Raw genomic sequence first — 26354 nt, 5'->3', positions numbered from 1 at the left:
AAGGTTGAACATTTTAAGGCTGACCCGATGAAAGATTGGATAATTAATAAATTTGGTTTTAATTGGAATCAGTGAAAAGACGTAAATGAACGGCAATAAAAAGGTTTGGTAAAAAAAAGGTGAAAGTGACCAGATAAATTGTAAACCATTTTGTTTAATTGTTTGTTTTAATTCTCATGAAATGATCAGAATCAACCGGCCAATGTTGACTCAACCATGTAAGTAACAATTTAACTTGACTTCACTTCAATTACAATATTTAAATTTAATTATTTTACATCTTTATTTTGTCCCTTTCAATGTCTTTTCCCAATCTGGTGTTGAGGTGACTTTAATGGATGCTTGTTGGGAAACCAAACTCATCAGACTAATCTTAATTAATACCTTTAAATCGGAAGATTATCAACAATTAATTAACATCAACGTGTTATCAAGTTGATGAGAATTGAAATTTCTCATAAAATATGAAACAAAATATTTAATCATCAACTGAACACACCAAATCGCTGCAACAAGTTCACTGACATTTACCAAAATATTGCACAAAAAGATATGCAGGAAAAGGTAACTTTCAAATTAAGTAATTGACTAATTAAAAGACAATTCTAATTGTGAATATTGGAATATTATCATCACAATAAATCAATTTTCAAGTAAATTGTCAAGTTTAAATTACAATCAAAAGGTACATTTAAAGAGGTTAGAGTTGGACAAAAATCAATTCAACATAAATAACCATTTCTTTTCAATAACAAAACGCTCCGATTAACCTGAATTTACGCTAATTCAATTAGTTTAGTTGCCATATTTAACCGTATTGATTACAAGCTGATGATAATTGTAAACGAAATAGATAAACAAATCATTAATAACAATTGAAACTGTCAACAAATCAATTAAAAGTAAATAAATCCATTTGAAATAAATAGCAATTGAAATATACTTTTAGGTAAATCCAATTTATGGATTTATCATTGATCCAAGGATGATAGCTGATTGGATTGACAGATTAAATTGTTGGTTAAATCATGAAACAGTTGTAAAACTGTGAATTACTGATTTATTTGCTCTTCTCATGTCTTGAGTCTTTTTAGAAGCAATTGTAACTATTGATTGATTATCAGAACTGGTTCATCTAATGTTTTCTTGTTTCACTTGTTCAGACGTTGACATGTTAGCTGATTTGTTGCGGCATTAGTTAATCATAATCAAGTCGCAAACTTGGTGTTAACATGATGAATCGTTGGGTAACAACAATGCTGAACGTTAACACATCAGATGGTCGTGTTCACGATGTGTTTGTTGGTAACATGTAACTTAACACTTTCACATTATTCAAATTAACTGTTAAATCAATTGTTAATTGTTGCCAATATAAGTGTCACCCAATTCATTGGCCAAAGTATATGCAAATCAAAAATCTTTCACTTACATCTTCCTCCTTAACCATCATTTTCATCACCATATTACTGAATATACCTCATTTTTACCCATTTTTTGTCTCCTTTTTTGTTTACAAATTAACGAATCTTTTCTTGTATCTTCTTCTTGATTCAATTGTTGATTTAAAATAGTTTGTGTCTGTATGAAGCTGGTTAAACATGACAATCGCACCTTTACACGTACAGTTAATTGGTTCAAAATATGCTTTGTATAATAAATATTCAACATCGTGATTGGAATAATCAATAAAACAAAAGTTGAACATAAAGGATCAATTATTATCACTATTATTAATAGAAGAGGATAAGAGTTGGATATTGAAAGGGTTTTCAAATTTACAACAAACAACATGATTGGTGAATCCGGTTAATAGCTTTGATTGGTAATTTAGTCTAATAAACATATCAATCGGAGGTTGTTGAATGTTTACAGGCAGAAAGAAACACTTTTAATTTCATCTTGAACAAGCAATAAAAGTCAATTTTCACAATCAATTTGCTAATGAATTGCTGTTAATCAGATGTCAAGGGTAGTCGATGGGTTAACAGCGAAACATGTTCATCAAAATTGAAAAGCTAATTGTTTATGTTGATATTGGGATGAAAGCTGATTGATTTGGAACCCATTTTACAGAAATTATGAAACAATGGATTTTACCAGAATTTTGATGAACTAGAATCTTGGGTGACCTTTAATCATTGGTAACAGTGTCAGTGGTTTCCCTTTGAATTGGTGATGGTAAACCAATGATCTAGTTTGTAAATTATCATATTTAAACAGTCATTAGTTGTGTTTAAAGTAAATAACGTTACAATAATTTAATGGTAATATATTAACCATGGTAAAGATGTAAATGTTAATAAATTGACCTGAAGACTTGAAGGTTTGGCAACTCATAGCTTCATTAACAAGTCTGATGAACTAGAGGTTTAAAGCTGATAGGTGAGTTGAACAATGATGATAATAGAGATCATTGGTAAATATTAGTTGGTCAAAGAGAGTTAATTTTTTAAATGAGGTCATCTAAATAAACAATCAAAGGAAATTGGAGCTAATTTCATTACAGAGTCAACTGTTACTTGGGATACTTTTCCTTTGTGAACAGTGTTGGTAACCCAGAAATGATAACCGGTGAGCGTTAACCAGCCTACTCAGTGAGCTTAACTTGTTTGTTTAATATAAATTGATCTCATCTTGATAATAATGTTACATTCACCATCGGTGTACATTAGCCGCAAACAATTTCCACCATAATTTTTAGCTGAAACAGTTCAAAGTTAGCCATGATGATGGTGAATGGTTTCCAACTGTTGCTTGTTTTGATTCCCTTGTTTGGATCCTTTAGTCAGTCACAGTGTTTTATTGAAGATGGTTACAAACGATACAATGATTATTCCGTCCTTCGATTCATTCCGACCAATGTTGAACAATTGAAATTTCTTTATGACTTGGCCCATAATGAGACTTTCCTAATGGAGCGAGGTGTTGACTTCTGGACTGCACCAGGTAATCTCAATGCGTCTGTGGATGTTATGTTGTCTCCAGAAGCACGGTCTTCATTGGCTCCTCTCTTCAAATCAAACCTTCTGAATCCAAGTGTGATGATTGACGATGTTCAAAGGTAAATTATGATTAACCAGTTTCCTTTATGATTATACACCAATCCTCGAAACGGTCATTTAATCAAGAAGTGTTGAATCCATTAACCGCTCTTCTTACTGTAGACGTATAGATGCTGAGAACGAAATTAAAGGAAGACAAAGTTTTCCATTTCCATTTGGCTTACGAGGATCTCGACCAAATACAAAACTATTCTTTAACACCTATCAACGCTATGATACGGTAAGAGTATAATTAATACAAATTGAATTAAAATTACTTGATTATATTATGTTTCTTGGAATAGTAAAAGTTATAAGAAAGTAAATGGTTGAAGACCAGCTGACAGACTTACATTTGATTAATTAATGACAAAAATTGCTCAACTTAATTAATAATATAAAACAGAAACTACTTAAATTAAGTTTGGTCGCTTAGAAAGTTAATTTAACTTAAATCGTTAATTTGTGCTAAAAAAAGAAGGCAAGAGCAATTAAATAATTTAGCTTTTTGCTTCAGAAAATAAACCATTTTTTGAATAAGATCGAAGCTAGCGAAGCCTGGTTTCAACTTAGGCACTTAAATTGTTGCATTTTAAGACAGTTATCCAATCATCTGTGACAATTTGATTCCTTTTATCATCTCTAGTTTTAGTTTTAATATTTTAATTTTTATTATCATAATTTTAAAATGAAAACTGTGTCTTAATGATTTTTACGTTTTTTATGATTTCGAGAATCATGTGATGAACAAACTATTGGTTGAAAGGTTGTCTCAAATTATGGAGTTTAATAACATGTCTTTTGGGGTGTCTCTAGATTATGGCAATGTTGGATGATATGGCCAAGTCCAACGACAAGTTAAGACTTTCAGTTGAAGTTATTGGAAAATCTTTTGAAGGCCGTGATCTGAAAATAATCAAGATAAGTAACGGTGCATCCAATGGTAAACGTAAAATCTGGATTGATGCTGGTCTTCATGCTAGAGAATGGATTGGCCCATCAACTGCTATGTACTTTATTAATAAGGTTAGTCTAAGTACTCCAGTTTATTTTTATTCAAGATAATTCAATTGATTTCCAGTTGAAGTATTCAAATAATCGAATTATCCATTGATTCATGTCTTTCTTTCTTTTTTATTTAGTTGGTTACATCAGCTGGTAAAGATGAAGCTGTGGATCAAATTCTGAATAAATATGACATTGTTATACTTCCGCTTGCCAATCCGGATGGTTATGAATACACTCATACAACGGTAAAGTTGCCTCAAAATTTGTGCAAACCAACAATCAAATTCAAAAAAAAGTTTACATTTCATAATTGTTTTCTTTATTCATCAAATAATAGAATCGTATGTGGCGTAAAACTAGATCTCAAACCAATAGTAGATGGGGATACATTTGCCGTGGAACTGATCCTAATCGAAATTGGTCTTATAAGTGGGGAAGTAAGTTTATGAGTCGAACAATTGAATTTTCGGAAAATTTTAACCAAAAGCTCATTCGTTAACTTCAGTTTATAAATCTTGTAAAACTCACATCTCAATTTTCGCATTCAATCTTTTCCTTTTATTTAGCTGGTGGATCAAGTTCTAATGCATGCTCTGATATCTTCGCTGGTCCAAAACCATTCTCCGAACCTGAAACCAAAGCTATGTCTCAATACATCCTGAAAAATGGACCCTGGGATATGTATATCAGCTTCCATTCTTATTCACAATTGATTCTCTTACCATGGGGCTGGACAACTGATTTACCCGAACATTACAACGAAATGTACCGAGTCGCCGAAAAGGCAGCCACAAATTTAAAATCTCTTTATGGCACTACATTCACTGTTGGAAGTGCTACTAATCTTCTATGTAAGTAACAAAACAATATATCGTTAATACGACACACAAGTGGTATCAAGTGATAACAAGTTATAAATATTTATTTTGATGACTGATAAATTGTATTGAACTATTTATTTGCTTATTTAAGATGTCGCCTCTGGTGGATCTGATGATTGGGCCTATGGTGAAGCTGGTATCAAGTACTCTTATACTTTTGAACTTCGAGATACTGGTGATCATGGATTTGTCTTACCTGAAGAGTTTATAAAACCCACTGGTGAAGAAACTTTCTTGGCTTTCAAAACTATGTGTGATGAGATATATCAGACGAGTTAGAATGCAATACAAACATAATTCAACTCAAGAATGATATAGACTTGTAAATAAAATGACAAACAAACAGATAAATCATTAAAATAACCGTTAAAATACACTAAATTCTTAGATTACTTCAGTCTCTTCTAATGCATTGAACATAAATCGGTAAAAATATTGATCATTAAGTAACTAGCAGATGAAAAATTGTTATTCAAATAGCTTTTATACCTTAATTTACAATTTTACATCAAAAATGAAGATTAAGGCTTGAAGATTTCTTTCCGATTGAATTAATAACAAGACCTATCGTAAGTTAAATCAACCAAATTATTACAATCACTGACTCAGAATAGCTAAATTCATTCAAATAAAAAAATGTTCAAGAATGAAACTTAAAGAACATTAGCAAAAATGTAAATGTAATTCCATCAACAATCGGTTTGAATTTTTAGCCATTTTTGTTGAAAAACAATTGCAATAGGACAATCCTAAACAGTTGGGATAGCTTGTTTAAATATAAACCAACAATGAAAAGTGCATTTACTTTAAACTAATCAACAATTTCGAAATAAAGCTGCATTGATAGGATCACCTTTAGCAATAACAAATTATTATTTGTTCATCAACATGTAATGGTTAATAATGTGAATTCAAACATTATCACAAGTCTTCATCAAGGCATTCCAATAAAGAGATTAAGCGCCAAAACTATTTATCAATTCTTTCATCAATAGATGGCAGTTTTGTTTACCGCTCTTCCATTCATCTGGTTTCAGAGGGCTTTGTACTTTCTTTGTTATTAGATTGTAATTTACAAAACTGTCGTAATTCACAATAATCAATTTAGTTTTGTTCAACTTTTGTGATTACTGTCATATTATTAAATTGTGGTTCCAAAGATGGGAAAATCCACTAAAAAGAATAACAATGATGCTGTTAAAGAAGAAGAACCAGTGAAAACCCAAATGGAAACCGAAGAAGAACAAGAAAAGAGTGAATCTAATCAAGCTGATGCTGAAGAGGAATACGCGCCAGGTTGGTTTTAATGAATATTTTCTATCTAGTCTCGTTAATTGTAAAATTTAGTTTGAACTGTTTAGTTTAACAAATGTAAATTTGTAAATTACAAGTTTCTATTTACAATATTTTATTTGGTTTAAATTATCTGCGAATTTTGATCTAGCTTAATACTCTCGTATTAATTTTCTTCTTTGTTTTCTTTTCCATGTTTTTTTCAGAAGAAGAAGGCGAAAAAGAAGCTGATGGTGAAGGTGAAGGCGAAGTTGAAGCTGAAGCTGAAGTTGATAGTGAAAATGCAGCTGAAGATACAGTTGAAGAAAAGGTTGAAACTGCACCAGCTAAACCTCCAGGAAAACTTGCAGTCAATTATGAGGGTCAAGTCACCGAAGATCGATCGAAAAGATTTGAGTATCTTCTACAACAAACTGAAATTTTCGCTCATTTCATGACATCCGGTGTTAAACCTGGGGAACAAAAAGCAAAACCTGGACGTAAACCTAAACCAAAAGAACCAAAAGAACCTGAAAAACTAGAAGAATCTAAGTTCGAAGTGAATGACCACCGTCATCGAAAAACTGAACAAGAGGAAGATGAAGAATTACTTAGTGAAGTCAAGAAAGATGTCAATTATTTTAGGTAATATTCATCATTTATTTAAATTCATGTGCAAGGCTAATTCTTATGATGTTATTTTTTGTAGATTTGAGGAAAGCCCTAAATATATTAAAGGGGGAACTCTTCGAGACTATCAAATCAGAGGTCTCAACTGGATGATTTCTTTATTTGAAAATGGTATCAATGGTATTTTGGCTGATGAAATGGGTTTGGGAAAAACTCTACAGACCATTAGCTTGTTGGGTTACATGAAACATTACAAGAATATTCCCGGTCCTCACTTGGTTATCGCTCCCAAATCGACTTTGACCAATTGGATGAATGAGTTTAAGAGATGGTGTCCTTCTCTAAACGCTGTCTGTCTTATTGGTGATGCCGCAACACGGTCAACTCTTATTAGGGATACACTCCTGGGAAACCAAAAGGAATGGGATGTGTGTGTGACGTCTTATGAAATGATTATTCGAGAAAAATCTGTTCTCAAAAAGTTCAACTGGAGATATATGGTTATTGATGAAGCTCACAGAATCAAAAATGAGAAAAGTAAGCTCTCAGAGTTTATTCGAGAATTCAAAACTACAAACCGTCTTCTGTTAACTGGTACTCCATTACAAAATAATTTACACGAGCTATGGGCTCTACTCAACTTTTTGTTACCTGATTTTTTCAACTCTTCTGAGGATTTCGATGCATGGTTCAACACTAGTAATCTGGTTGAAGGAGATGACGGAATTATTAATCGTTTACACGCAATCCTTCGACCTTTTCTTTTAAGAAGATTGAAAAGTGAGGTCGAAAAACGGCTACCTCCTAAAAAAGAGATCAAGATTTATGTCGGCTTGAGTAAAATGCAACGCGATTGGTACACAAAAATTCTGATGAAAGATATTGACATTGTGAATGGTGCTGGTAAAATGGATAAAATGAGGCTGTTAAACATTTTGATGCAGTTGAGAAAATGTTGCAATCATCCATACTTATTTGACGGAGCTGAACCAGGACCACCTTACACTACAGATCAACATATAGTCGATAATTGTGGTAAAATGTGTATATTAGATAAACTTCTACCTAAACTGATGGAACAAGGCTCCCGCGTTCTTGTTTTCAGTCAAATGACTCGCATGTTAGACATTTTAGAAGATTACTGTCTTTGGCGAGGCTTCAATTATTGTCGTTTGGATGGTCAAACTGCTCATGAAGACAGAGAACAAGCTATCTACGAGTTCAACAAACCTGACAGTGAAAAATTTCTATTCATGTTAAGTACCAGAGCTGGCGGTCTTGGTATCAACCTAGCTACTGCAGATGTAGTTATCTTGTTCGATTCTGATTGGAATCCTCAAGTCGATCTTCAAGCTATGGATCGAGCTCATCGTATCGGTCAAACAAAAACTGTAAGAGTTTTTCGCATGATTACGGACAATACCGTTGAAGAAAGAATTGTAGAAAGAGCCGAGATAAAACTTAGATTAGATACTGTGGTCATCCAACAAGGACGTTTAGCTGAAGCAGGCTCTAATAAGCTTGCTAAGGAAGAAATGTTGGGAATGATTAGACATGGTGCTGATCATATTTTTGCGTCTAAAGACAGTGATATTACTGATGAAGACATTGATAATATTTTAAAGAAAAGTGAAGAAAGAACTGAACAAATCAAGGCAAAATTGGAAGAACTTGGTGAAAGTAGCTTACGTAATTTCACTCTCGATGCGCCTGATTGTAGTGTTTACAAATTTGAAGGAGAAGATTATCGAGATAAGCAAAAGATGACAGCTTTAAATTGGATTGAACCACCAAAGAGAGAAAGAAAAGCTAATTATGCGGTTGATGCTTACTTTAGAGAAGCATTGCGTGTTAGTGAGCCTCGTGCTCCAAAAGCTCCTAGACCTCCAAAACAGCCCAATGTGCAAGATTTCCAATTTTTCCCTCCAAGACTTTTCGAATTGTTGGATAAAGAAATTTATTATTACCGTAAAACTCTAGGATATAAAGTACCAAAAAACCCTGAATTAGGAAGTGATGCTGCAAAAATCCAAAGAGAAGAACAGCGAAAGATCGATGAAAGTGAACCTCTAACTGAAGATGAAATAGCAGAGAAAGAAGATTTGTTGACACAAGGATTCACAAATTGGACTCGTCGTGACTTCAATCAATTTATAAAAGCTAATGAAAAATATGGAAGAGATGATCTTGATAGTATTGCTAAAGAAGTAGAAGGTAAAACTCCTGATGAAGTCATGGAATATGCCAATGTTTTCTGGGATCGATGTCATGAATTGACTGATTGTGATCGCATACTGGCTCAAATTGAAAAAGGAGAGCAGCGAATCCAGAGAAGGCAAGATATTAAAAGAGCATTAGATGCTAAAATGTCCCGGTACCGAGCACCATTCCACCAATTGAGAATAGCTTACGGTACAAATAAAGGTAAAAACTATATTGAAGAGGAGGATAGATTTCTCATCTGTATGCTTCATAAACTTGGATTTGACCGAGAAATGGTTTATGAAGAATTGAAATCATCCATTCGAAATGCTCCACAGTTTAGATTCGATTATTTCATCAAAAGTAGAACCGCGCCAGAACTTCAAAGAAGGTGTAACACTTTAATTACTTTAATAGAACGTGAAAATCAAGAAATTGAAGAAAAAGAAAGATCTACAAAGAAGAAACCTGGTCCAAAACCAGGATTACCCAGAGGATCTAGTAAACGACCTGCCGTAACAAATGACAGTAAAAATAAGAAAAGAAAAAAGTAATTACCCAACCATCACTATTATGTTTTAAAACGTAAGATCACACATTTAATCATTGAGTTTCACTCTTTAGTCCATCAACTGCATCTATCTTTTTTATAATTTACTTTATCTTTAATCTATTGTCTCCAACATTTCAATACCCATTTAATTAAATCTTGTAATAAATTTTGTCATTATATCTTTACAAGTAATGAATCCCGACTTCATTCCAATATTTAGAATGAAATCTCACTCTAAGCTTTAGAAATTTTTATTAAAATTGACTCAATACTTAATTTATAAATTACTCTCAGCATTTCATTTTATTTACTATTAATACATTCAATAGCGCGAATTAGTGCATAATAAATTACTATCTTTGGTTTTAGTTTTGCAAATAACTTACAAGAGTTAAATTAAATGATACAAATTCTGAATTTCATTTTTTTATCTCAAGCCAAAATTAGATAATCGCGATGATCGGAATGAGGAATATTAAGAAAAATGAATTTGATCAGTTCAAAAAATATAATATTTCATATATTTTGTAACAAATGATAAACATATGCATATTATAAACTGTTATTACAACTGTATTGAGTTAAATAAATATTTTAACCCGATTTTGTCGATAATTTTTCATACAACCCTTGTATTTCATCCAAATCCATATAACACCCTTGAAGAAACCTTTTCTCCTTCAATGAATCATATCCTTCTCTTCCATGGAATACCCGGCGATTATTAAATATAACAACATCTCCATCTTTTAATTTACACGAAAGTCGATTACTAGTGCATCGAGTGTACGAGAACAATTGTTTGAAGGCTGTGAAAAAGCTTTCCATTTGATCATGAGGCAGTAAAGGAGCTCTCATTGAAAAGTAACTCAAATTAACCTCTTTGATTATCACTGAATTTTGATCACCCGGCTCTGTGACAATAACTGGCCATTTTTGTCTGAACCAAATACCTCTTTGCGAATCAAAAAAGGAAAACATTACGGGTTTAGTTAAAATTTCAAACATTTCAGGCTGGAATTTCTGCAACTGCTGACAACAATAAAGACCATCAGCAAAATAAGAATCACCTCCATTTACAGCGGCTTTAATACAATGAAGCATTTGGATTCCTGGTACACGTTCACGATAACATAAATCAGTGTGAAGCTCCAGTGGGTTGGAGGAATAACTGAAATGAGCATCCGGAGAAGGATTGACGACAACATCAAAGGTTGATCCATATCCAGAAATCCTTTCATAAGCGATTCTCCTAGCAATTGATAGAACAGTTTCTTTTTCAGTTGGAGCACCTGAAACGAACGCAATTCCATAAGAGAGGATATCTTTGAGCAAAGATTCAAGGGTTGAATCATCTGTCATGATTGACTCAAATGAATAATGGTGATCATAGATTGGGTTAATAATTGATACATTCCAGGGAAATTCACCGACTATCTCTTTAGGTGCATAAACACCGTCCTGAGGTTCAGATGATTCACCAAATTTTCCTTTGAACAACATCAACCAAGATAACTTGTAGCATGAATGGTGTGGAGATCCATCGTACCAGTCAATCAACAGTTCGGACCCATTGTTGACTATCTTAAGGGGCTTTAAGTTTTTGAAATCAATGTCTGCAGGGTTTAATTTTTTATCCTTTGTTAGTGGACTTATACACTGTTCACATTGACATGAGTCTCGTAGCCAGGCAACATGAAAGCGTTCACTAGATCCATCAGGAAAGTCAACTTTAATCACGGATCCGTCGTAATTTGATAGGTCGCTGGTTAATTCTGGAGTAGGTTCACTTGATTCCATGATTGTTCTTCAGTAAACTTAATTGTTAATCAAAAGCTGATGAGCATAGGGCATTGAAAATTTAGAAGAAAATTATGCTTTGTAACACGTTGAAAACGAAATGGATTTGTAAATACATGTTGGATCGCAAAATTTTGGATTGTTTGATTGATAGTGTCGATCAAACTGATTAAAATGTTGATGACAAATTTACAATCAACTGAACTTTTATTAACAGGATAAGAGAAACAAACGGTAAAGTTAGATAATTGACAATTATTAATTGTTTACTGTAAAATTAAGCGCATGCTTGTTTTTTCATACTTTGAACCCTGGATTAACCACATGAGAACCCATTAGTGCTAAACGCAAAAAGATACATTGGTTTCAACTGAAAAGATTCAAATGATTTTTAAAATTTGTCATTTTGTCAATTTTATGTTCTAACTTTTGCATCCTTTATAAAAGATAATCGATGTTTCCAAATTCAGAGTTCAAGAGTAACAAATTCCAATCAATTCTTAACAGTTCTTATCAATGTCAATCTATATGATTTTATCGTTATATTTGATCATAAAAGCAATGAAAACAGAAGACATTTCAGGTTAAAACCCTTTAAGCTCAGTAAAAAACCCTTCAGTACTTGAAGTTTATAATTGAAAAACACTTGACTGTTGTCTACTGTTTTCATAATTACAATTAGACTTTGTTCAACAGTTTGTATATATTGTTGAAATACCAATTGTAAATATTAATAGTAAAAATAGGTGTAAGCTAAGTATGTTTGCAGTTATTATCTTGCAACTAATATCAAAATTAACAAATCCAGTGGAAATTTGTGTTATTAGATGATTTTTGTATTTACCGATCAGCATCCTACTTCGATAGTAAGAAAATTACTTTTAAATGATGAGGAAGGCTGTGAATAATTTTGACGAAAATGGTTTTAATAGTAAGAAATGATATTTTCTATGTCAATGAGAATAAACTTTTAGTGACTGAATCATGACATTGATTGGTTTTCCAATTTTTTTGAGATGGACATTATTTTTAATTAGAGTTATGGGCAGCTATTAATTGTTTCAACTGTTTGATAACAGTATCAACCAATTTTCTTTTATCTCGTTCATTTTTCTTTAAGGATGCAAAAATATTACGATTTTTATCGGCTTCCTTGATTTTCTCCAAAAGATTGAGAGCCATTTGAGGGTTGACCCTAAGATATTTATTGTCCTGTTTGCCATAATCAGCAATATAAGTAGACCATTGCCAAGAAAGTAGTAGATCAACTAACTGTCTTAATTCAGCGAAACACATTTGCAGTGCATTATCTTCAAACCCTTTTACAGGTTCAGAGCTAGCAAAAAATTCACACTGCAATAAATCAAGGTTGAATTGTTCTAAAGCACCCATGGATATAGCTTTGACATCTTCGTCGAGAAGAAAGTTAATTAAAGATGAAGCTATATGTTTGCATGCAGACACACATGCAGTCTGGGCGACTTTCAGTGGTAGATTGGTAAAAGCTTGGAAGGTAGAGGTCAAAAATTTGATGAGATCAGCGATATAAGAAGAGGCGACTCCAGATGATTCGACCAACATCCAATCATAATGAGCGATTTCGAAGAATTCATCAATTTTTTGGTTGAGAAGAAAGTAGATTTGAGATTCAGCGTCAGATCGAGCATCTTTGAACATTGAACTTCCTTGAAGTTTAGCGAGATGTGAGCCACCCGCTAGTTCAGCAATATTGGTAGTTGAAGAAGTTAATGGAGATCCAAGTCCAGTATTTAACGGTTGAGATATATATTCTTCTAGAAAACTCATAGAGTCTTCTAAATAGTTGGTGTTTATGGCAATTTGGATCAATTGGAGTAATCCTAGGCTTGGCTTTTTAATTAATACAGACAGGCAGCCACTGAGTGTTCGAGTAAGTAGAAGGTTGGTTGATTTTCGAACCATGTCTTCGATTTCAGTTTGACTTATATTAAGATCTTGCGAGAATTCACGGCATGCGTTAATGAATCGTTTAACTTGAGTGAAAACTTTGGGTACAAAAGAGGAGAAGGGAAATTTTTTGGGATAATCTGAGTCACCAGTGGAAACTACTTCAGCTTCATAATAAGGAAATTCATTGATGATTTCATCATATTCCGCTTGAGATTCAACTTCAATGGGATGGTAATTATCTGCATCAAAAATGGAGCGAAACAATGCACACCATTGTTTCATCAAAATTTCATTATACTGATCACGGATCTCAATGAGTAAATTGAGAAAAGGGTTTACATTATATCCATAACTTTGAAGAGTTTGACTAAATAAAATGATGATTCTTTTGATTTTAAGCATGAGATTTTCATCGGTACAATAAGATGAATAGGTTCGAAGAGAAGCAATCACTGATTGCAGAGCATTTTCCCAGACTTCATCGAGATAACTTTTGGTTATTAAACCTGGAGCAGTGTTTAGAATATGATTTTCAATAACAAAGAAACCCACGACTCCGCAAAAATAATTCTTGTAACCATCAATATTCTCGTGCATGTTAGTTGGAGGTTGAAGAACCAGTTTAGCTTGTTGTTGTCTTTGCTGGCGATAATAAATTTCAAATAACTCACGGGCTCCGAGACAGCCAAAAATATGAAGACAACGATAAACCGGAGAAAAATCAACAATATCAGTTCCTTTCAGCTCTTCTTCTGATACACCTCCATTTAAATCGATATCGGACCCACTATCGATCAAGTCTAGATCATTTTCCGTTGAGGCAGATAAAGGCGGTTTAGGCGCAGGATGTTTCTTTCTTGAGGCAATTGCTGGGCCCTTTGGAGTATTATTAACAGATGAACTAATTTCATTGATATTGTTCATTGATGAATTAATCGACAAAATTGTGGTTGATTTTTTGACTGGGCTGCTTGAAGAACTGTTTTCATTTGAAGAAGAGGCACTTGTAGTGCAACTGGTTAACAGAGTATCTTCGATATTTTGCTGATGAGCAGCATTCTTCATGGCAATTTCACCAATCTGGGACGACAATTGTCTCACGTTTTCGAGAAAATCTTTCAGATCTGACATTGAGGCTTCTTTGATTTGCTCTCGAATTTGGGGAATCTTATCTCTCATTGCTTGGGCAAATCGATAATGAGAAACCCGGGGTAGAAAATTATTTTCTAATTGCTCCAGAGTTTTGAGAGCTGGATAATAACGGGTATTTTCCATTTGTGAGGTTAATTTACTATACATCTTAAGCACTGGTAAACATTGACTTAAGTGATCTATGGCTGTTTCTATATTACACACAATTTTACGGTACCGGATGAGTTCTTCGGCTTTCCGCTGAACATTTTCAGAGGATTTTTGGATATCTTGATTCACTTCCAAAATTTCTTTCTTAAGTATGTCAGCTTTGGGTCTAACTTGCAGAAGATCATGAATACAATCTACAAAGTCTTGGTAATTGGCATTACACATCCTTTTAATCTCCTCGTCATGGCTTTTAATTCGAGCATCCAGCTTCTCCATAAATTTATCATATTCATCGCCAACAGCTCTGTTACTACTGAAATAAACCGAAAATTTAATTAATCTCTTAAAGAACTTCGACAGAAAAATTTCATGCTTCATTCCATTTTAAAAATATCATATAATTCATTGATACGCTAAAATAAGTTTAACTACGATACTTTTGCAATGATATCAATTAGGAGATGAAGCCAAACAAAAGATGATTTGTTATCATTACCTGAGTACAAGGCTGAGAGATGATGGATCATTTGATTCCAGTTCAATGAGAAGATGGTCACATCCATTTAATTTTGAGAACAGCGGGTCTGTCACAGGCGGATCTTTGGATACATTCATGTTTAACAATTAAACTGAATCTGAAACTGGTACCATCAATAAATTAAAGCTTGAAGAAACCAATTTCTGATGACTATCTATTCTTTATGTTACATTCGATGAGTGAAAATGGTTCACATGATATAATCACTCAATAGCAAGGTATCAAAATAAAATCATCAGCCTAGACTTGATTAACAATTTAATCATTGGTAATTGACAATTTGAATAACCACTGATACGTGTAAGATGAGCACCGCAAGTCAAATTTTTTCCAGCTGATTTTGTTGAAAAAGTTGGGATAAGTGTGTTATTTAGAAGGCACATATTCAAAGCTTGCAATTTAACCTTGCATGTTTACCTTTTTCTTGTACTTTTTCATCAATTTGAAAAATGTTAAAAAATCATGTTTAACCTTAATAAGTGATGTTCAGAACAACCTACAAACTTTTTGACATTTTACACCATTCTAGTCATGTAGCTTTGATAAAGAACCCATCATTTTTTGGGCATGGAGCTCGGTTGATAAGTGTAAATCGAGTGACATGTTCCTCACATCAACAACCCAAACCTAAATCCAATGTTATCAGTGATTATGGAGAAGAAGAAAGAATCATTAAATATCTGACGGACCCAAACGTGGGACAAATTCAAGAAAAAGTGAATCTAGAATGGAAGGTGATAGAGAAACCGGATAACCTTAAATCAATAGGTTACTATCTTAAATTAAGCAAATTTAGACTTACAAGTCTGGTTGTACTAACCACATTAGCCGGTTACACCATGGGTTGCTCTCAATTTGATCCTATTATCGCCAGTGCATCTCTTATTGGCACTGGTTTGACTTCTGCCGCTGCAGCAAGTCTCAATCAGTTTTTGGAAATACCTTTTGACTCACAAATGATGAGAACTCGAAATCGTCCTCTAGTCCTCGGTCAACTTTCTTCTGGACGTGCTTTTTCGTTTTCTTTAATTTCTGGGACAGCTGGACTCGCTACATTAGCATTTTTCATCAATCCCTTGACAGCTGCTTTGGGTGCTTTTAATTTAGTTCTCTATTCATTTGTATATACACCGATGAAGAGAGCGAATATTGCAAATACTTGGGTTGGATCAATAGTTGGCGCCATACCTCCTATAATGGGTTATACTGCCGCAACCAATATGATTGGTAATTCACATTTTCTAGATAGATTACTCTAATCTTGCAAAATAAGAGCATTGTCGGAATCCGATCTGTGAAAAAGATTTTCATTGCAGATTAGAAATCCAAGTGTAACTTTTTGACTATAATTCATTGTATTCTAACGATATTTCTTTATCTTTTCAGATATACCATCGATATTCTTAGGATTAATATTATATTCATGGCAATTTCCTCACTTTAACGCTCTATCTTGGAATATCCGTCATGACTATGCAAGAGCTGGTTATCGAATGATGTCGGTTACCAATGAGGATCTCTGTGTACGCACTGCTTTGAGGCATGCCTGTCTTTTGACTGCTTATTCATGTTTAATGAGTACATCTTATGTTTCTCTTACCAATTATGCCTTCGTTTTAGGATCTCTACCTCTCAATATTTACCTAATTTATCTAAGCTGGAAATTCTACCAAACACCGAACGCAACTAGTTCTAGAAAATTGTTTCGTTACTCTCTCATTCACCTGCCAGCTCTCATCATTTTAATGCTCATCTTCAAATCAGATAGAAAAGACGAGTCAATAATGAGAGATGGACTTGTTAAAACGAAAACCTAGTAGTTAATGAGATGAATTAGCTCTATCTTGTAATTTAAATTAAAATTGTTAACTTCTTGTGAAGAGAAAGTCAAGTTTCATTTTCTTATTCCATTATTGTATGAGTTGAAATGGAATGTAATGATTTATTTCTTAACCAGTTGATGTAAATAAATTTCCGTCGATTCGTACCTTCAATCAAAGTCATTCATCAATTTATAGATAAACCAAAATTCAGGTTAAGGCAAATCAGTAAGAAGTCTTGCTTTATCAAATAAATATCACTTCCAATTTCATCAGCCTTGCTTTATCCTTTTTCGCCTTAAGGGTAAATTGATTGTTTTGGTCAAATAAGACTACAGAAAATAAACATACTAATTATTGTTAAGGAAATAGAATTGAATGGCTAATTTCGATAATTAAATGTTCGACAATCATAAAAGCTTGATGCTCAACTGTCATAAATAAACAACCCGAAGCCAATTTGAATCTAGATCAAGTTGATCGAGAGGATTATCCGTTGATCTAAGGTAAAAAGAGGATCTCGAAAAGCGCAAAAATCTTTAAATTTTTGTTACAGTCACTTAATGGAACCCGGAATAATATCAATCTTAACCTTCAATTTTATCATTATCAACATCATGTAACAGAGGTTTAATCAATAATCAAATTGATTCTTCAAATTATCTCATCTCAAGGAAAAAACTTAACTTTTAAATGCTCAATATTTCCGGATTTCACTATAATTTGACTAATACACGATAGCTTTAACTAAACCATTGAATGTCAAGTTCTGTCAGTGAGGTAAACAAAATTCAAAGCTACCATCATTAACATCATGATAAATAAAATAACCTTTTCATGGAAATCTTATCTTCTTTATGCATTAAATTTTCAATAACAATAAAATTGAGTAAATAGATAAAATTGATTAAATATTTCCTCTTAAATTGCTTTCACTTTTTGATACATTTACATTTAAAATGCTTCAAGTTTCAATTCTTGAAAAAAAGGTTTGAGGATATTTTGTAAAATTTGAAATGATTAACAAATCTGAGAAAAGGATAAACCCAGGAAAACCCAGGAAAAATTGTGAAAAAAGTCGAACTTTAAAAATTAATGAAATGATACTCAAAAGTTCTGAAAAATGATTGAGTAGATACAAAAAAAGTGCGTTTTATCCTCGTAATTTCACCTCCAAAATAACTTGACATGAATAACAAGACCGTAAAAATTGAGCTACTCGAATTGGTCCGTCTTTTATGACCATTCAAATATTATCTGGGTTAATGAAATAATTGAATCAGAGAATATGAACAGAATAATATTTATCAATCTTTTGTGAAATTTTATCATACAAAAACAAAAAAGAGTTTGTAAGGTAAGGAAAGAGATATTGAAAAATAGAAAAATGAAAATTTGGAAAATACAAGAATGGAAGTTTGAAAGCAGGAAGATGAGAGAGAAAAGATGAAAAATTAAATGCAGATAAACAGGGGAAACTGATGAGAATTGGTGGCTGGACTGATGGGCTATAATTTCAATTGTTTTTTTTATTTTGTAGATCAAAATATTAGATCACATCCAGTTTTTGTTTTGTTGCTTGTTGCTCTTTGCCTTTTCAGTAAATTTTGTAACCCTTTGATCTTTTCTCCTTCTTCCTACTATCATCCAAAGTCATCTTATCTAAAGCTAAGAGTTTCTCTCGATTCTCTTCAACTGTCTTTATCCATTTATCTGCCATTATACGCCATGGAACGGTTCCTCCATACTCTTTAGGTAATATATGAACTGGAATACGTTTATGTAATTCATTCAGATCACGAGGAAATGAAAGACGATCCTGTAATTTTTGTGTCATAAAACCAGAGATAAAGATGAGTATAGTTCGTATCAGGTGGGGTAAGTTTAACCAATGAACTTGTTTATGTTTTACAGGAAGTGCTTTCTGCAAAGGAGAGATGGAAAGAAAAAGAGTGAAATTTTAGATAAAATGAGATAATAAGATGGCGATGATGATGATGATGATTGGTAATTAAGCGAAGGATTTAAAGTTATGATGGTGATGGGGAAAGGTAAGCTATAGAGAGGAGTGAAAAGTGAGAGCGGAAACGTTTTGCTATCGAGGACACGTTGTGGGTAAAAATATATTTGTTATTTGAAAAAGATGAATGAAAATGAAGAAGATGATGTAAAAAATTAGTTGATGATGATGACGATCAGACTTACTTCTCCGCTTTGGGCTAGTCTCTTTAACTCTCTGATTCCTAAATAAGTTACTTCAGAGAGACTGACTCCTTCCTGGTCAAATATGTAAACAAATCCATTTTTTTGATTCTCTTCATTGTCCAATAAAATCTCGAAAGTAATTATGATGGAACGAAATAGATCAGTAGGTAAATGGCCGTATTTTTGGTTAAACATTGCACATCGGCCAAAAATGACAGTCCTTCCTCGATCATCTCGCTCAAATAATGGAAAGATGTAACCACGTTTGATAAGATCGTATAAACTTGAATCTCGAATGTCTAAATTTTTGTAACAATAAGGATGGACATTGCGAACCTTCAAGTATTTCTCAAAGACACGACAAGATTCTTCAAAATTAAATTTGCGGAACCGTAGAAACCGAAGTATGAACAAATCATCTAGAAAAATAAAACAAAGGAACAATTAGTTAAACGAGATTCACCAATCAAACCAAATAATCAAATTGAATAGATAACATGCCTTTGAATGAAATATTTTGATATAATCCAGAGTTATTGGACTGAACATGTCGAACATTTTATAATCAAAAATCAGAAACATAAACAAAAATACAATAAAACTCATTTTACTAAACAGCTGAGTATTAATTATCTAAAGTATCTTTTAATACTTAGATATGGATCTAAACTATCGATTGGTATTTTAACGGTTTTAATGTGAATTTGCGGGGAAAATTGGGAATCAAATTGAAAATTATGGAATTGGCATTAATTAAATTGATCAGGAAATTTAAATTAATCAAGAAAGTTGTGACAAACTTACCTGTTCTTGGCGATACAAATTGCGGTTGAGACAAAATCCATTCACGAAATTTTTTAACCAAAACTTCTTCTTGACTTGAGATGGTCATTTTAATTTGAATCTTTCACAGATTTACTATTAAATAATCAAATAGTCACTTGATTGGCACTATAAATTCAATTAAGATGAACTAAGATTACGCGAAATGGGGGTAAATTTGATGCAAAAATTAAGTCTCAAAAAAATCCAAATGAAGGGCAAAATGTTTTCACAAATAGTCACGTTGTAACACCAAAGTAAAGACCAAAGCAATGAAGGTAAATCAACAATCAATAGATGATATATTCATGAAAATCAAAATAAATACTCAGTAGTTGAAACAATTACAGAAACGTATAACTAAATCACAGACAAAAAAAAGTAAAGAAAAGGCAAATTAGATGAAAATTTGTTGTTTATATTTTTAAGGTAGAGGTTATCAGGTTTTGATTTTAAAAATAACTAATGAATTGTCAATGAATCAGGATGGACAGAAGAATAAAAAAGACAGAGAAAAGGTGATGACTGGAAATAGACAGGCATTTAAAGAAAGAGAAGATAAAAGTGAGAAAGTGAGTGGGAAAGGAGGAGTTATCAAGGTGGACCAGCAAAATTGTCTTGAAAACCTGGATTAGGATTAAGACAAAGGAGGATTAAAAAGGATAAGAGCAAAAATGTGGATCGAGCAAAGACAAAAAGGTCTTCTTCTTCAAAAATCTTATCCTTATTCCTATCAAGATGAAAGATTTGTGAAAAAGATGAATAAGAAATTTTCCAGTCAAATCATCTGAACAACAACCAAAATTGTATTTCCTGATATAAAATATCAAATTATTATTGAAATGATCATATTAAGGGTAAAGATAGCTTTCAACGATTGATTTTCCGATTGCTACTTTCACTTTCCTCTAACAACAATCTATCTTCATCCCATCATCATTATCATCATCGTGATACAAATTTACAATCCCAATAATCCTGAATCACTTGTAGGCATATGAAATGAGAAACGTCCAAACATGAATGGATAACCCTAAGGGAATAATAATATCAGATTAATTTCAACTTTTTTTACGGATACTTTTTGATATTGTATTAAAAATAGAATCGACTATAGTATCAACTAAATTGCCCTAATTTTCAGCATTTTTCATTTTAATAACTAATCATCAGCAACAATCAAAATCTCTAAACACCTTTTCTTGTTACTGGTGTTTATCATTGTGTATTTTGTTTAATTGTTGACCTCAAATTCATATTTATCATTTTTGCTTCTCATTACCAAAGTTAGATCAAATGATATTTTTATTGACCAAATAAAACTCAGATTCTGAATAAAGGTTCATTTGAGTTTAAACACTGAATTGAGCAATTATTTTTCGCCTTTTAACTTGAAGCTAATTTTTGCTAAAAAATTGCTTTCATTGCAATTGTCACGCATTCAGTGCTTCATGGTTATCCGAATCGCTGTCTTTTTCACTTGCAATTTCAACGTTACACTCATTTTTTTTGAAAAATAAAACCATTTCTGTTTATTACGCAGGAAAACTATTCATTGTTAATGATTTAAATATCGACTTACTTTCACTAGAAAATTCTTTGGCTGGGAATTCGATTGAAGTACAAGAATAAATCAATACTAATTGGAGGCTGAAAAAGTCATTCAGTCTTCATAATAGTCAATGTACTCACAATAAGGCTTTATGTTTTATAAAGGTTGTAGGGTTAGGGTTAAATATTAAATCAATGAAATGTTATGTGTTTAAGAAGAGTTTATTAGAATTGGTTAGATTGGAGTTAATTAAGAACGGGTTATGGTAACTTTACCATTACGATCAACTCGTTTGGTGACTCGACTGACTTTACCGGGATTTTTTGAATCGTAGGTAACAGTTTCAGTGACGGTACTTCCATCTGGGTTGGTTCGGGTTGATGTTGATGAGGCAAAGTTTGAATTGGAAGCTGCTGATGCAATGGAAGAGAGTCCAGCTGAAGTTGGGTAAAAACCAAAGTTATTGAATCTTGAAGCTTTAGCAACGTTTCCACCATTATCATATGAACTGGTTAAATCCTCAAATTGATTGTTATTTCCATCGTTGTTTGAATCATGATCTACACTTGATGATCCATATGGTTCACCTACGGCTATCCCTTGGGTTGAAGCTGAAGGCCTATTTGATCCAGATGAACTGTGAACGTGAACTAATTTAATTGGATTTGATTCAGTTGACTCGTTTGATCCACTATTGACTGATGATGAAGATTGTCGATTGATTTTGACGGTTGAACCTCCATTGGGTCCACCAAGAGTCTCGATTGTTTCAGTAATCTTTTCACCTTCTGGGCCAGATTTTTCAACCTTAATGGTCTGAGTAACTTTGTTACCAGAATTTTCGGATGAACTGAAATCATCTGGAATATTTAGAGATTGGAAGGAAGGTGATGGAAAGGAATTGAAACCTGAAAAGGAAGGTTGAAAGCCGAATGGATCATTGGAACCAAATGGAGATTGGAATGATGGGACAGAGCCGAAATTTGACATTCCTGGGAAAGATGATCCAAAGAAGTTGCCTAAAGGGAAAAATAACAATTACCATTGAAATTATACATTGAATGTGATAACAAGTAAACTCAAAAACTTACCAGAAACGGCAACAGTCAATGTAAGAAGTCCGGTTATGGGAATGAGAATCATATTTGTTTCTTCTCAACGAATTTGTTTGTACCAAAAGAAGCGAATGATTGGTGTTAATCTTCATTAACACAGTTTTATAGACACAAAGGTAGGAGTTAACCAAATTGAATGACGAACTTTTCAAGACAATGACTGTCGTAATGATCAATTGATCTATGATTAGCCTCAACATCACTACTCGACTCATTCCAGCCGGTAACATAAGATTAATTACCCAATTGTTTGTATGGTTGACAGGAAATATTGATCATAAGAGTATCGTCATTGAGAAAATAGCAAAGCTTCAAATCTACAGGTCAATTAACCTCAGATGAATGGTAAGAGTTAAGAAATCTGAAGCTAGACCGAGAGTTTGATTTGCGTATTTAAAGGACAGTTTAGAGTCCGATATCTGTTGAAAATACTCAATGTTCATTGCTTGTTTAAAATCACTTTCATGGTTAAACAGATGCTTTAAAGACGAGTTTATGATGAATCAATATTTTATCAAAATTTGTTGACAAATTTTTGCTCCATTCAAACGATTGAAAGGTGGTGACTTTGAATCCTTGTGAATATTTTTCAGCATTGAGACCTACAGCTGCATGATTATGCCTTCGTAATGTTAATAATTTTGATTTATTGCGTTTCATGCGTTGATTTGGGTAAATTGTTTTTTTGCAAAATTGAATCTGATTGTTTCTTTACAGTATTGGTAAATGTAAAAGTTAACAATGTTTATACGAATGTCATCATGGAATACGAGAAAATATGTTCACTGATGATTAATAATGAGCATCATGAAAGATATTTAGATAATGATTTTGGTTCAATCAATAATCATCATTCTAGATGTTTCAATCGATTTAGTCAATATCTTTTTAAATTGGACGTGGAAATTGTTAGCTAAACAAATATTTCTAGTCAATCACAATTTGAATTGCGTCATTATTGGTTGATTCTAATGAACCGAGTTTTAAATTAATTTCAATCATAATAATATTATTTATTATTATTGATCGAAAATCAGTTGAATTAGTGCGATAGAAGTAAATATTGCTGTTTTACAACATTTTATTGAATTTTTAACACCAAACAAGATTCTATTTACATCAGAAAAAGATTGAATTGCAAAAATTTTGCTCACATTTGATTAGATTTGAGTATAACAATAAATGTCTTCAATGAAATAGATTGAGTTCTATATGAGTTAACCAGAATAAAGGTAGGAATGATGTCTTGGCAAGGAGATGATGAAAATTTAAAATGAGACGAATTTGAGACAGGTAAAGTAGTGTCATGAAAACGTTGAACAACGATGAAATTACAATAAAATTAGAATAAAACCACACGATATTTTATCCATGTTTTTGAGCCATTGTATTTTAGATTCAATAAACTAAATAATGTCATCTGAACAGCGAAGATAATTGATATAATATAATCAACAAAACAACAATAATTAACGACTTTTTCCAAAACGTATACGCAATTGTTCAAAAAATATAAAGGTTAAAACAGTTTGAGGTCCAAGTCTGACGAACGCAGGAACATAACCTGTTAGAAGAAAAAAGAGTAAAAGAGATTAATAATTGTTGTTTCAACAGAAACTCGAATACGCGCTATGAAATGATGATTACCTTTGAAGAAACCTAAAGGTCCACACTCTTTAAAAACTGTACCCGCACAGTGTGCTATGCCTCTGTAAACTCCGGGCGGTGCGTTCATCATACGAGTTTTTATTACATCTAATGGCTGGGTCATGGTTGTAGCACAAGCTCCAGCCAGGAAACTTGCACTAAAATGCGTGTTTAGATTGTCTTCGAAAACATTTGGAGCATATTTCATCATCATGTACTTGAATTGATCATACATAGATATTTGACCGATCGTTATTAAGGCAGCTCGAGAGGTGGCTGAAGTTGCTCCATTGAATAATCTGGAAACTCCTTCGCGTTTGTAAACTTGAAGTATACCATCGAATGCATGAGCATAACTGGAATAGACAATAGAAGAAATTTATTAGTTATTGATGAATTTGATACTGGATATACAATTAATGAATAAATGGAAGATTCGGGATGGCTAATTGAAATCAATGATTCGTGAGATCAGCTTTTCAAGCATTCACAGCTTATTTGTAAATCAATTATTTGCCTCGCAAGAGGTATGAGATAGCAAACAATTAACTGCAATATATATTAAATTGATTTGAAGAGGAAATGAAAGATTAGATTTTCATCAAACTTGGCAACAAAGAGTATAATTTGATATCCTGTCTATCACTTTTGAACAAATGACGGTTCGTAGGGAAACTTACAAATTTAAATTAATTTATACTCAACATTGGCTAATTGTCATTCTATCAGAGGACTAAAATGTTATTCAAATTTAACCGAATGTCAAATTTAAATCAGTTATGAACTGTGAGTGTTGCATTTTGATATGAATATATCCTTGAATTAATCATAGCTAATTGTTGTCAAGCCTTTGAGTTGATATTTCCCTCTATCATTTAATAGATCACTCCTGTCTAATTTTCATTTAACTCATATCAATTTTGCTTCATTGCAGTCATGAAAAGAGTAAATTAAACGAAAAATCATGAAGATAATTTGATGGTTGTTTCCACAAGATGATATAGGAAAAACAATGGAAATCTTGAGAGGAAACCATTAAAGCAAGAAAAAAATCATTGATTGTAGGTGTAGTTCAAGAGGAGAGATATGCTTGTATTGATTTAATTGCTTACTTTCTTCTCTCATTATATGGTAATTTGATATCATTTTGCATTCTAACATTAACCATATCTGCCGGAGTTCCCACGAAGCCACCAACAGCACCAGAAAAAGCAGCAGCTAAAACTTTTTGGTAGAATGGCATATTGGGTATACCTTTAGGGTCATTTGGGTCAATTGTAACTAATCTTTGCTTGATTGCTTCGTAAACAGCAAATCGAGTAGTTGAATAAGTAAGCTGCCTTAAGAGACACGCAGTAAGACCATTGTAAAGCGCAATGACTCCTTGACTGCGAACAATTGAACTTGTTGTTGTGAGTAGAGTAGCTTGGACATGGCCTCCTTGTTCTGCAAAGCTGGTTTGAAGGTGGACTTTCAACAGATCGAGTGGATGAGTACAAGAGGCTGCCATGGCAGAAGCAACACCACCAAAGTACCATCGAGCAACTTTAAGTTCACTTCGTTCCGACATTTTGACAAATATACGATGATCTTCAGTTTAAAGATGGCACTATGACTGTTTAAAACCAATAGATCTGGATCACAGGGTATTCAATAATTAATTCACAACTTGTCAGGTGAAATATGATTTAAATTGATGAAGAAAGTTTAGCGATACAACTGACAAGAGTCTCACAGAAAAAAATGCTTTTTATAAAGCTAGAAGTTGTGATGATAAAAATAATATTGAATGATTATTCAAATGTCGAAGTTGGACCAGTGCTCAAAACGATTACTTTCCCGGTAAATTTACCCGAGTTATGACTTCATTGTAAGTCATTAACCAATATAAGAAACAAAGTGAACACCATGAAAACACGGGGAATACTGATGATGGGGAAATACAGGTATTTTGAAGAGATTCAAGAGGATAAGTTGATAGAGCTCATCAGATGGGTTGTTTTGGTTGACTTTGGTTGGATACCTAGATATTGC

At 32.8% G+C, this 26354-nt stretch overlaps 8 protein-coding genes and 1 long non-coding RNA gene across 10 annotated transcripts; 3 read left to right on the top strand and 6 right to left on the bottom strand.

Moving 5' to 3' along the window:
- Window positions 1–2594: 2594 nt before the first annotated feature.
- LOC149094679 (uncharacterized) lies at window positions 2595–3584 on the bottom strand. The gene is made up of 2 exons (XR_016197968.1): window positions 3398–3584; window positions 2595–3275 (listed from the first exon to the last, which is right to left on the bottom strand). It is a non-coding gene; the product is annotated as an uncharacterized LOC149094679 (long non-coding RNA).
- On the top strand, window positions 2662–5314 carry LOC107359279 (carboxypeptidase B). Its single transcript, XM_015925764.3, has 7 exons — window positions 2662–3064; window positions 3168–3285; window positions 3861–4070; window positions 4187–4297; window positions 4390–4489; window positions 4619–4903; window positions 5025–5314. The coding sequence occupies exons 1-7, from the start codon at window positions 2727–2729 to the stop codon at window positions 5210–5212; spliced, it is 1350 nt and encodes a 449-aa protein (XP_015781250.1). The 5' UTR covers window positions 2662–2726; the 3' UTR covers window positions 5213–5314.
- Window positions 5315–5989: 675 nt separating this feature from the next.
- Iswi (nucleosome-remodeling ATPase imitation SWI) lies at window positions 5990–9778 on the top strand. The gene is made up of 3 exons (XM_015940486.3): window positions 5990–6229; window positions 6433–6850; window positions 6915–9778. The coding sequence occupies exons 1-3, from the start codon at window positions 6094–6096 to the stop codon at window positions 9589–9591; spliced, it is 3231 nt and encodes a 1076-aa protein (XP_015795972.1). The 5' UTR covers window positions 5990–6093; the 3' UTR covers window positions 9592–9778.
- Window positions 9779–10079: 301 nt separating this feature from the next.
- Window positions 10080–11848, bottom strand: LOC107372282 (uncharacterized). The gene has a single exon (XM_015940489.3). The coding sequence runs from the start codon at window positions 11388–11390 to the stop codon at window positions 10185–10187; it is 1206 nt and encodes a 401-aa protein (XP_015795975.1). The 5' UTR covers window positions 11391–11848; the 3' UTR covers window positions 10080–10184.
- A 447-nt stretch (window positions 11849–12295) lies between these two features.
- Window positions 12296–15468, bottom strand: LOC107372280 (exocyst complex component 6B). 2 transcript variants are annotated; one of them, XM_015940487.3, is made up of 2 exons: window positions 15118–15468; window positions 12296–14934 (listed from the first exon to the last, which is right to left on the bottom strand). In XM_015940487.3, exons 1-2 carry the CDS (start codon window positions 15234–15236, stop codon window positions 12420–12422), a joined length of 2634 nt encoding a protein of 877 aa, XP_015795973.1. In that variant the 5' UTR covers window positions 15237–15468; the 3' UTR covers window positions 12296–12419. The 2 variants fall into 2 exon arrangements, with proteins under 2 accessions (XP_015795973.1, XP_015795974.1); XM_015940488.3 differs by having other exon boundaries at window positions 12296–14931.
- An 83-nt stretch (window positions 15469–15551) lies between these two features.
- Window positions 15552–17152, top strand: Cox10 (Cytochrome c oxidase assembly factor 10). Its single transcript, XM_015940490.3, has 2 exons — window positions 15552–16386; window positions 16546–17152. The coding sequence occupies exons 1-2, from the start codon at window positions 15642–15644 to the stop codon at window positions 16974–16976; spliced, it is 1176 nt and encodes a 391-aa protein (XP_015795976.1). The 5' UTR covers window positions 15552–15641; the 3' UTR covers window positions 16977–17152.
- A 1116-nt stretch (window positions 17153–18268) lies between these two features.
- Window positions 18269–20860, bottom strand: LOC107359336 (alpha-tocopherol transfer protein-like). Its single transcript, XM_015925820.3, has 3 exons — window positions 19989–20860; window positions 19185–19603; window positions 18269–18903 (listed from the first exon to the last, which is right to left on the bottom strand). Exons 1-3 carry the CDS (start codon window positions 20074–20076, stop codon window positions 18577–18579), a joined length of 834 nt encoding a protein of 277 aa, XP_015781306.1. The 5' UTR covers window positions 20077–20860; the 3' UTR covers window positions 18269–18576.
- Window positions 20861–21760: 900 nt separating this feature from the next.
- LOC107359318 (uncharacterized) lies at window positions 21761–22737 on the bottom strand. Its single transcript, XM_015925802.3, has 2 exons — window positions 22650–22737; window positions 21761–22577 (listed from the first exon to the last, which is right to left on the bottom strand). The coding sequence occupies exons 1-2, from the start codon at window positions 22699–22701 to the stop codon at window positions 21808–21810; spliced, it is 822 nt and encodes a 273-aa protein (XP_015781288.1). The 5' UTR covers window positions 22702–22737; the 3' UTR covers window positions 21761–21807.
- A 999-nt stretch (window positions 22738–23736) lies between these two features.
- LOC107372170 (mitochondrial dicarboxylate carrier) lies at window positions 23737–26234 on the bottom strand. Its single transcript, XM_015940341.3, has 3 exons — window positions 25433–26234; window positions 24321–24676; window positions 23737–24237 (listed from the first exon to the last, which is right to left on the bottom strand). Exons 1-3 carry the CDS (start codon window positions 25888–25890, stop codon window positions 24143–24145), a joined length of 909 nt encoding a protein of 302 aa, XP_015795827.1. The 5' UTR covers window positions 25891–26234; the 3' UTR covers window positions 23737–24142.
- Window positions 26235–26354: the final 120 nt, after the last annotated feature.

Source organism: Tetranychus urticae, chromosome 1, assembly GCF_039701765.1.
Source record: "Tetranychus urticae isolate SD_2017Ah chromosome 1, NJAU_TeUrti_SD_1.0, whole genome shotgun sequence".
NCBI classification, from domain to species: Eukaryota; Metazoa; Arthropoda; class Arachnida; order Trombidiformes; family Tetranychidae; genus Tetranychus; species Tetranychus urticae.
This window is presented reverse-complemented; position numbering and strand designations above follow the sequence as displayed.

Coding starts and splice junctions, on each gene's coding strand:
- LOC107359279 (XM_015925764.3), top strand. CDS start 2,727: ATGATGATGGTGAATGGTTTCCAACTGTTGCTTGTTTTGATTCCCTTG. Junction 4,071..4,186: donor CTATGTACTTTATTAATAAG/GTTAGTCTAAGT, acceptor TTTTTTATTTAG/TTGGTTACATCAGCTGGTAA. Junction 4,298..4,389: donor ATGAATACACTCATACAACG/GTAAAGTTGCCT, acceptor ATCAAATAATAG/AATCGTATGTGGCGTAAAAC.
- Iswi (XM_015940486.3), top strand. CDS start 6,094: ATGGGAAAATCCACTAAAAAGAATAACAATGATGCTGTTAAAGAAGAA. Junction 6,230..6,432: donor TGAAGAGGAATACGCGCCAG/GTTGGTTTTAAT, acceptor TGTTTTTTTCAG/AAGAAGAAGGCGAAAAAGAA. Junction 6,851..6,914: donor AAAGATGTCAATTATTTTAG/GTAATATTCATC, acceptor TATTTTTTGTAG/ATTTGAGGAAAGCCCTAAAT.
- LOC107372282 (XM_015940489.3), bottom strand. CDS start 11,390: ATGGAATCAAGTGAACCTACTCCAGAATTAACCAGCGACCTATCAAAT.
- LOC107372280 (XM_015940487.3), bottom strand. CDS start 15,236: ATGAATGTATCCAAAGATCCGCCTGTGACAGACCCGCTGTTCTCAAAA. Junction 14,935..15,117: donor TCTCTCAGCCTTGTACTCAG/GTAATGATAACA, acceptor GGTTTATTTCAG/TAGTAACAGAGCTGTTGGCG.
- Cox10 (XM_015940490.3), top strand. CDS start 15,642: ATGTTCAGAACAACCTACAAACTTTTTGACATTTTACACCATTCTAGT. Junction 16,387..16,545: donor TGCCGCAACCAATATGATTG/GTAATTCACATT, acceptor TTATCTTTTCAG/ATATACCATCGATATTCTTA.
- LOC107359336 (XM_015925820.3), bottom strand. CDS start 20,076: ATGACCATCTCAAGTCAAGAAGAAGTTTTGGTTAAAAAATTTCGTGAA. Junction 19,604..19,988: donor ATTTGTATCGCCAAGAACAG/GTAAGTTTGTCA, acceptor TTATTTTTCTAG/ATGATTTGTTCATACTTCGG. Junction 18,904..19,184: donor GACTAGCCCAAAGCGGAGAA/GTAAGTCTGATC, acceptor TCTCCTTTGCAG/AAAGCACTTCCTGTAAAACA.
- LOC107359318 (XM_015925802.3), bottom strand. CDS start 22,701: ATGATTCTCATTCCCATAACCGGACTTCTTACATTGACTGTTGCCGTT. Junction 22,578..22,649: donor ATTGACTGTTGCCGTTTCTG/GTAAGTTTTTGA, acceptor TTTTCCCTTTAG/GCAACTTCTTTGGATCATCT.
- LOC107372170 (XM_015940341.3), bottom strand. CDS start 25,890: ATGTCGGAACGAAGTGAACTTAAAGTTGCTCGATGGTACTTTGGTGGT. Junction 24,677..25,432: donor CCATATAATGAGAGAAGAAA/GTAAGCAATTAA, acceptor TGTCTATTCCAG/TTATGCTCATGCATTCGATG. Junction 24,238..24,320: donor ACCTTTAGGTTTCTTCAAAG/GTAATCATCATT, acceptor TTCTTCTAACAG/GTTATGTTCCTGCGTTCGTC.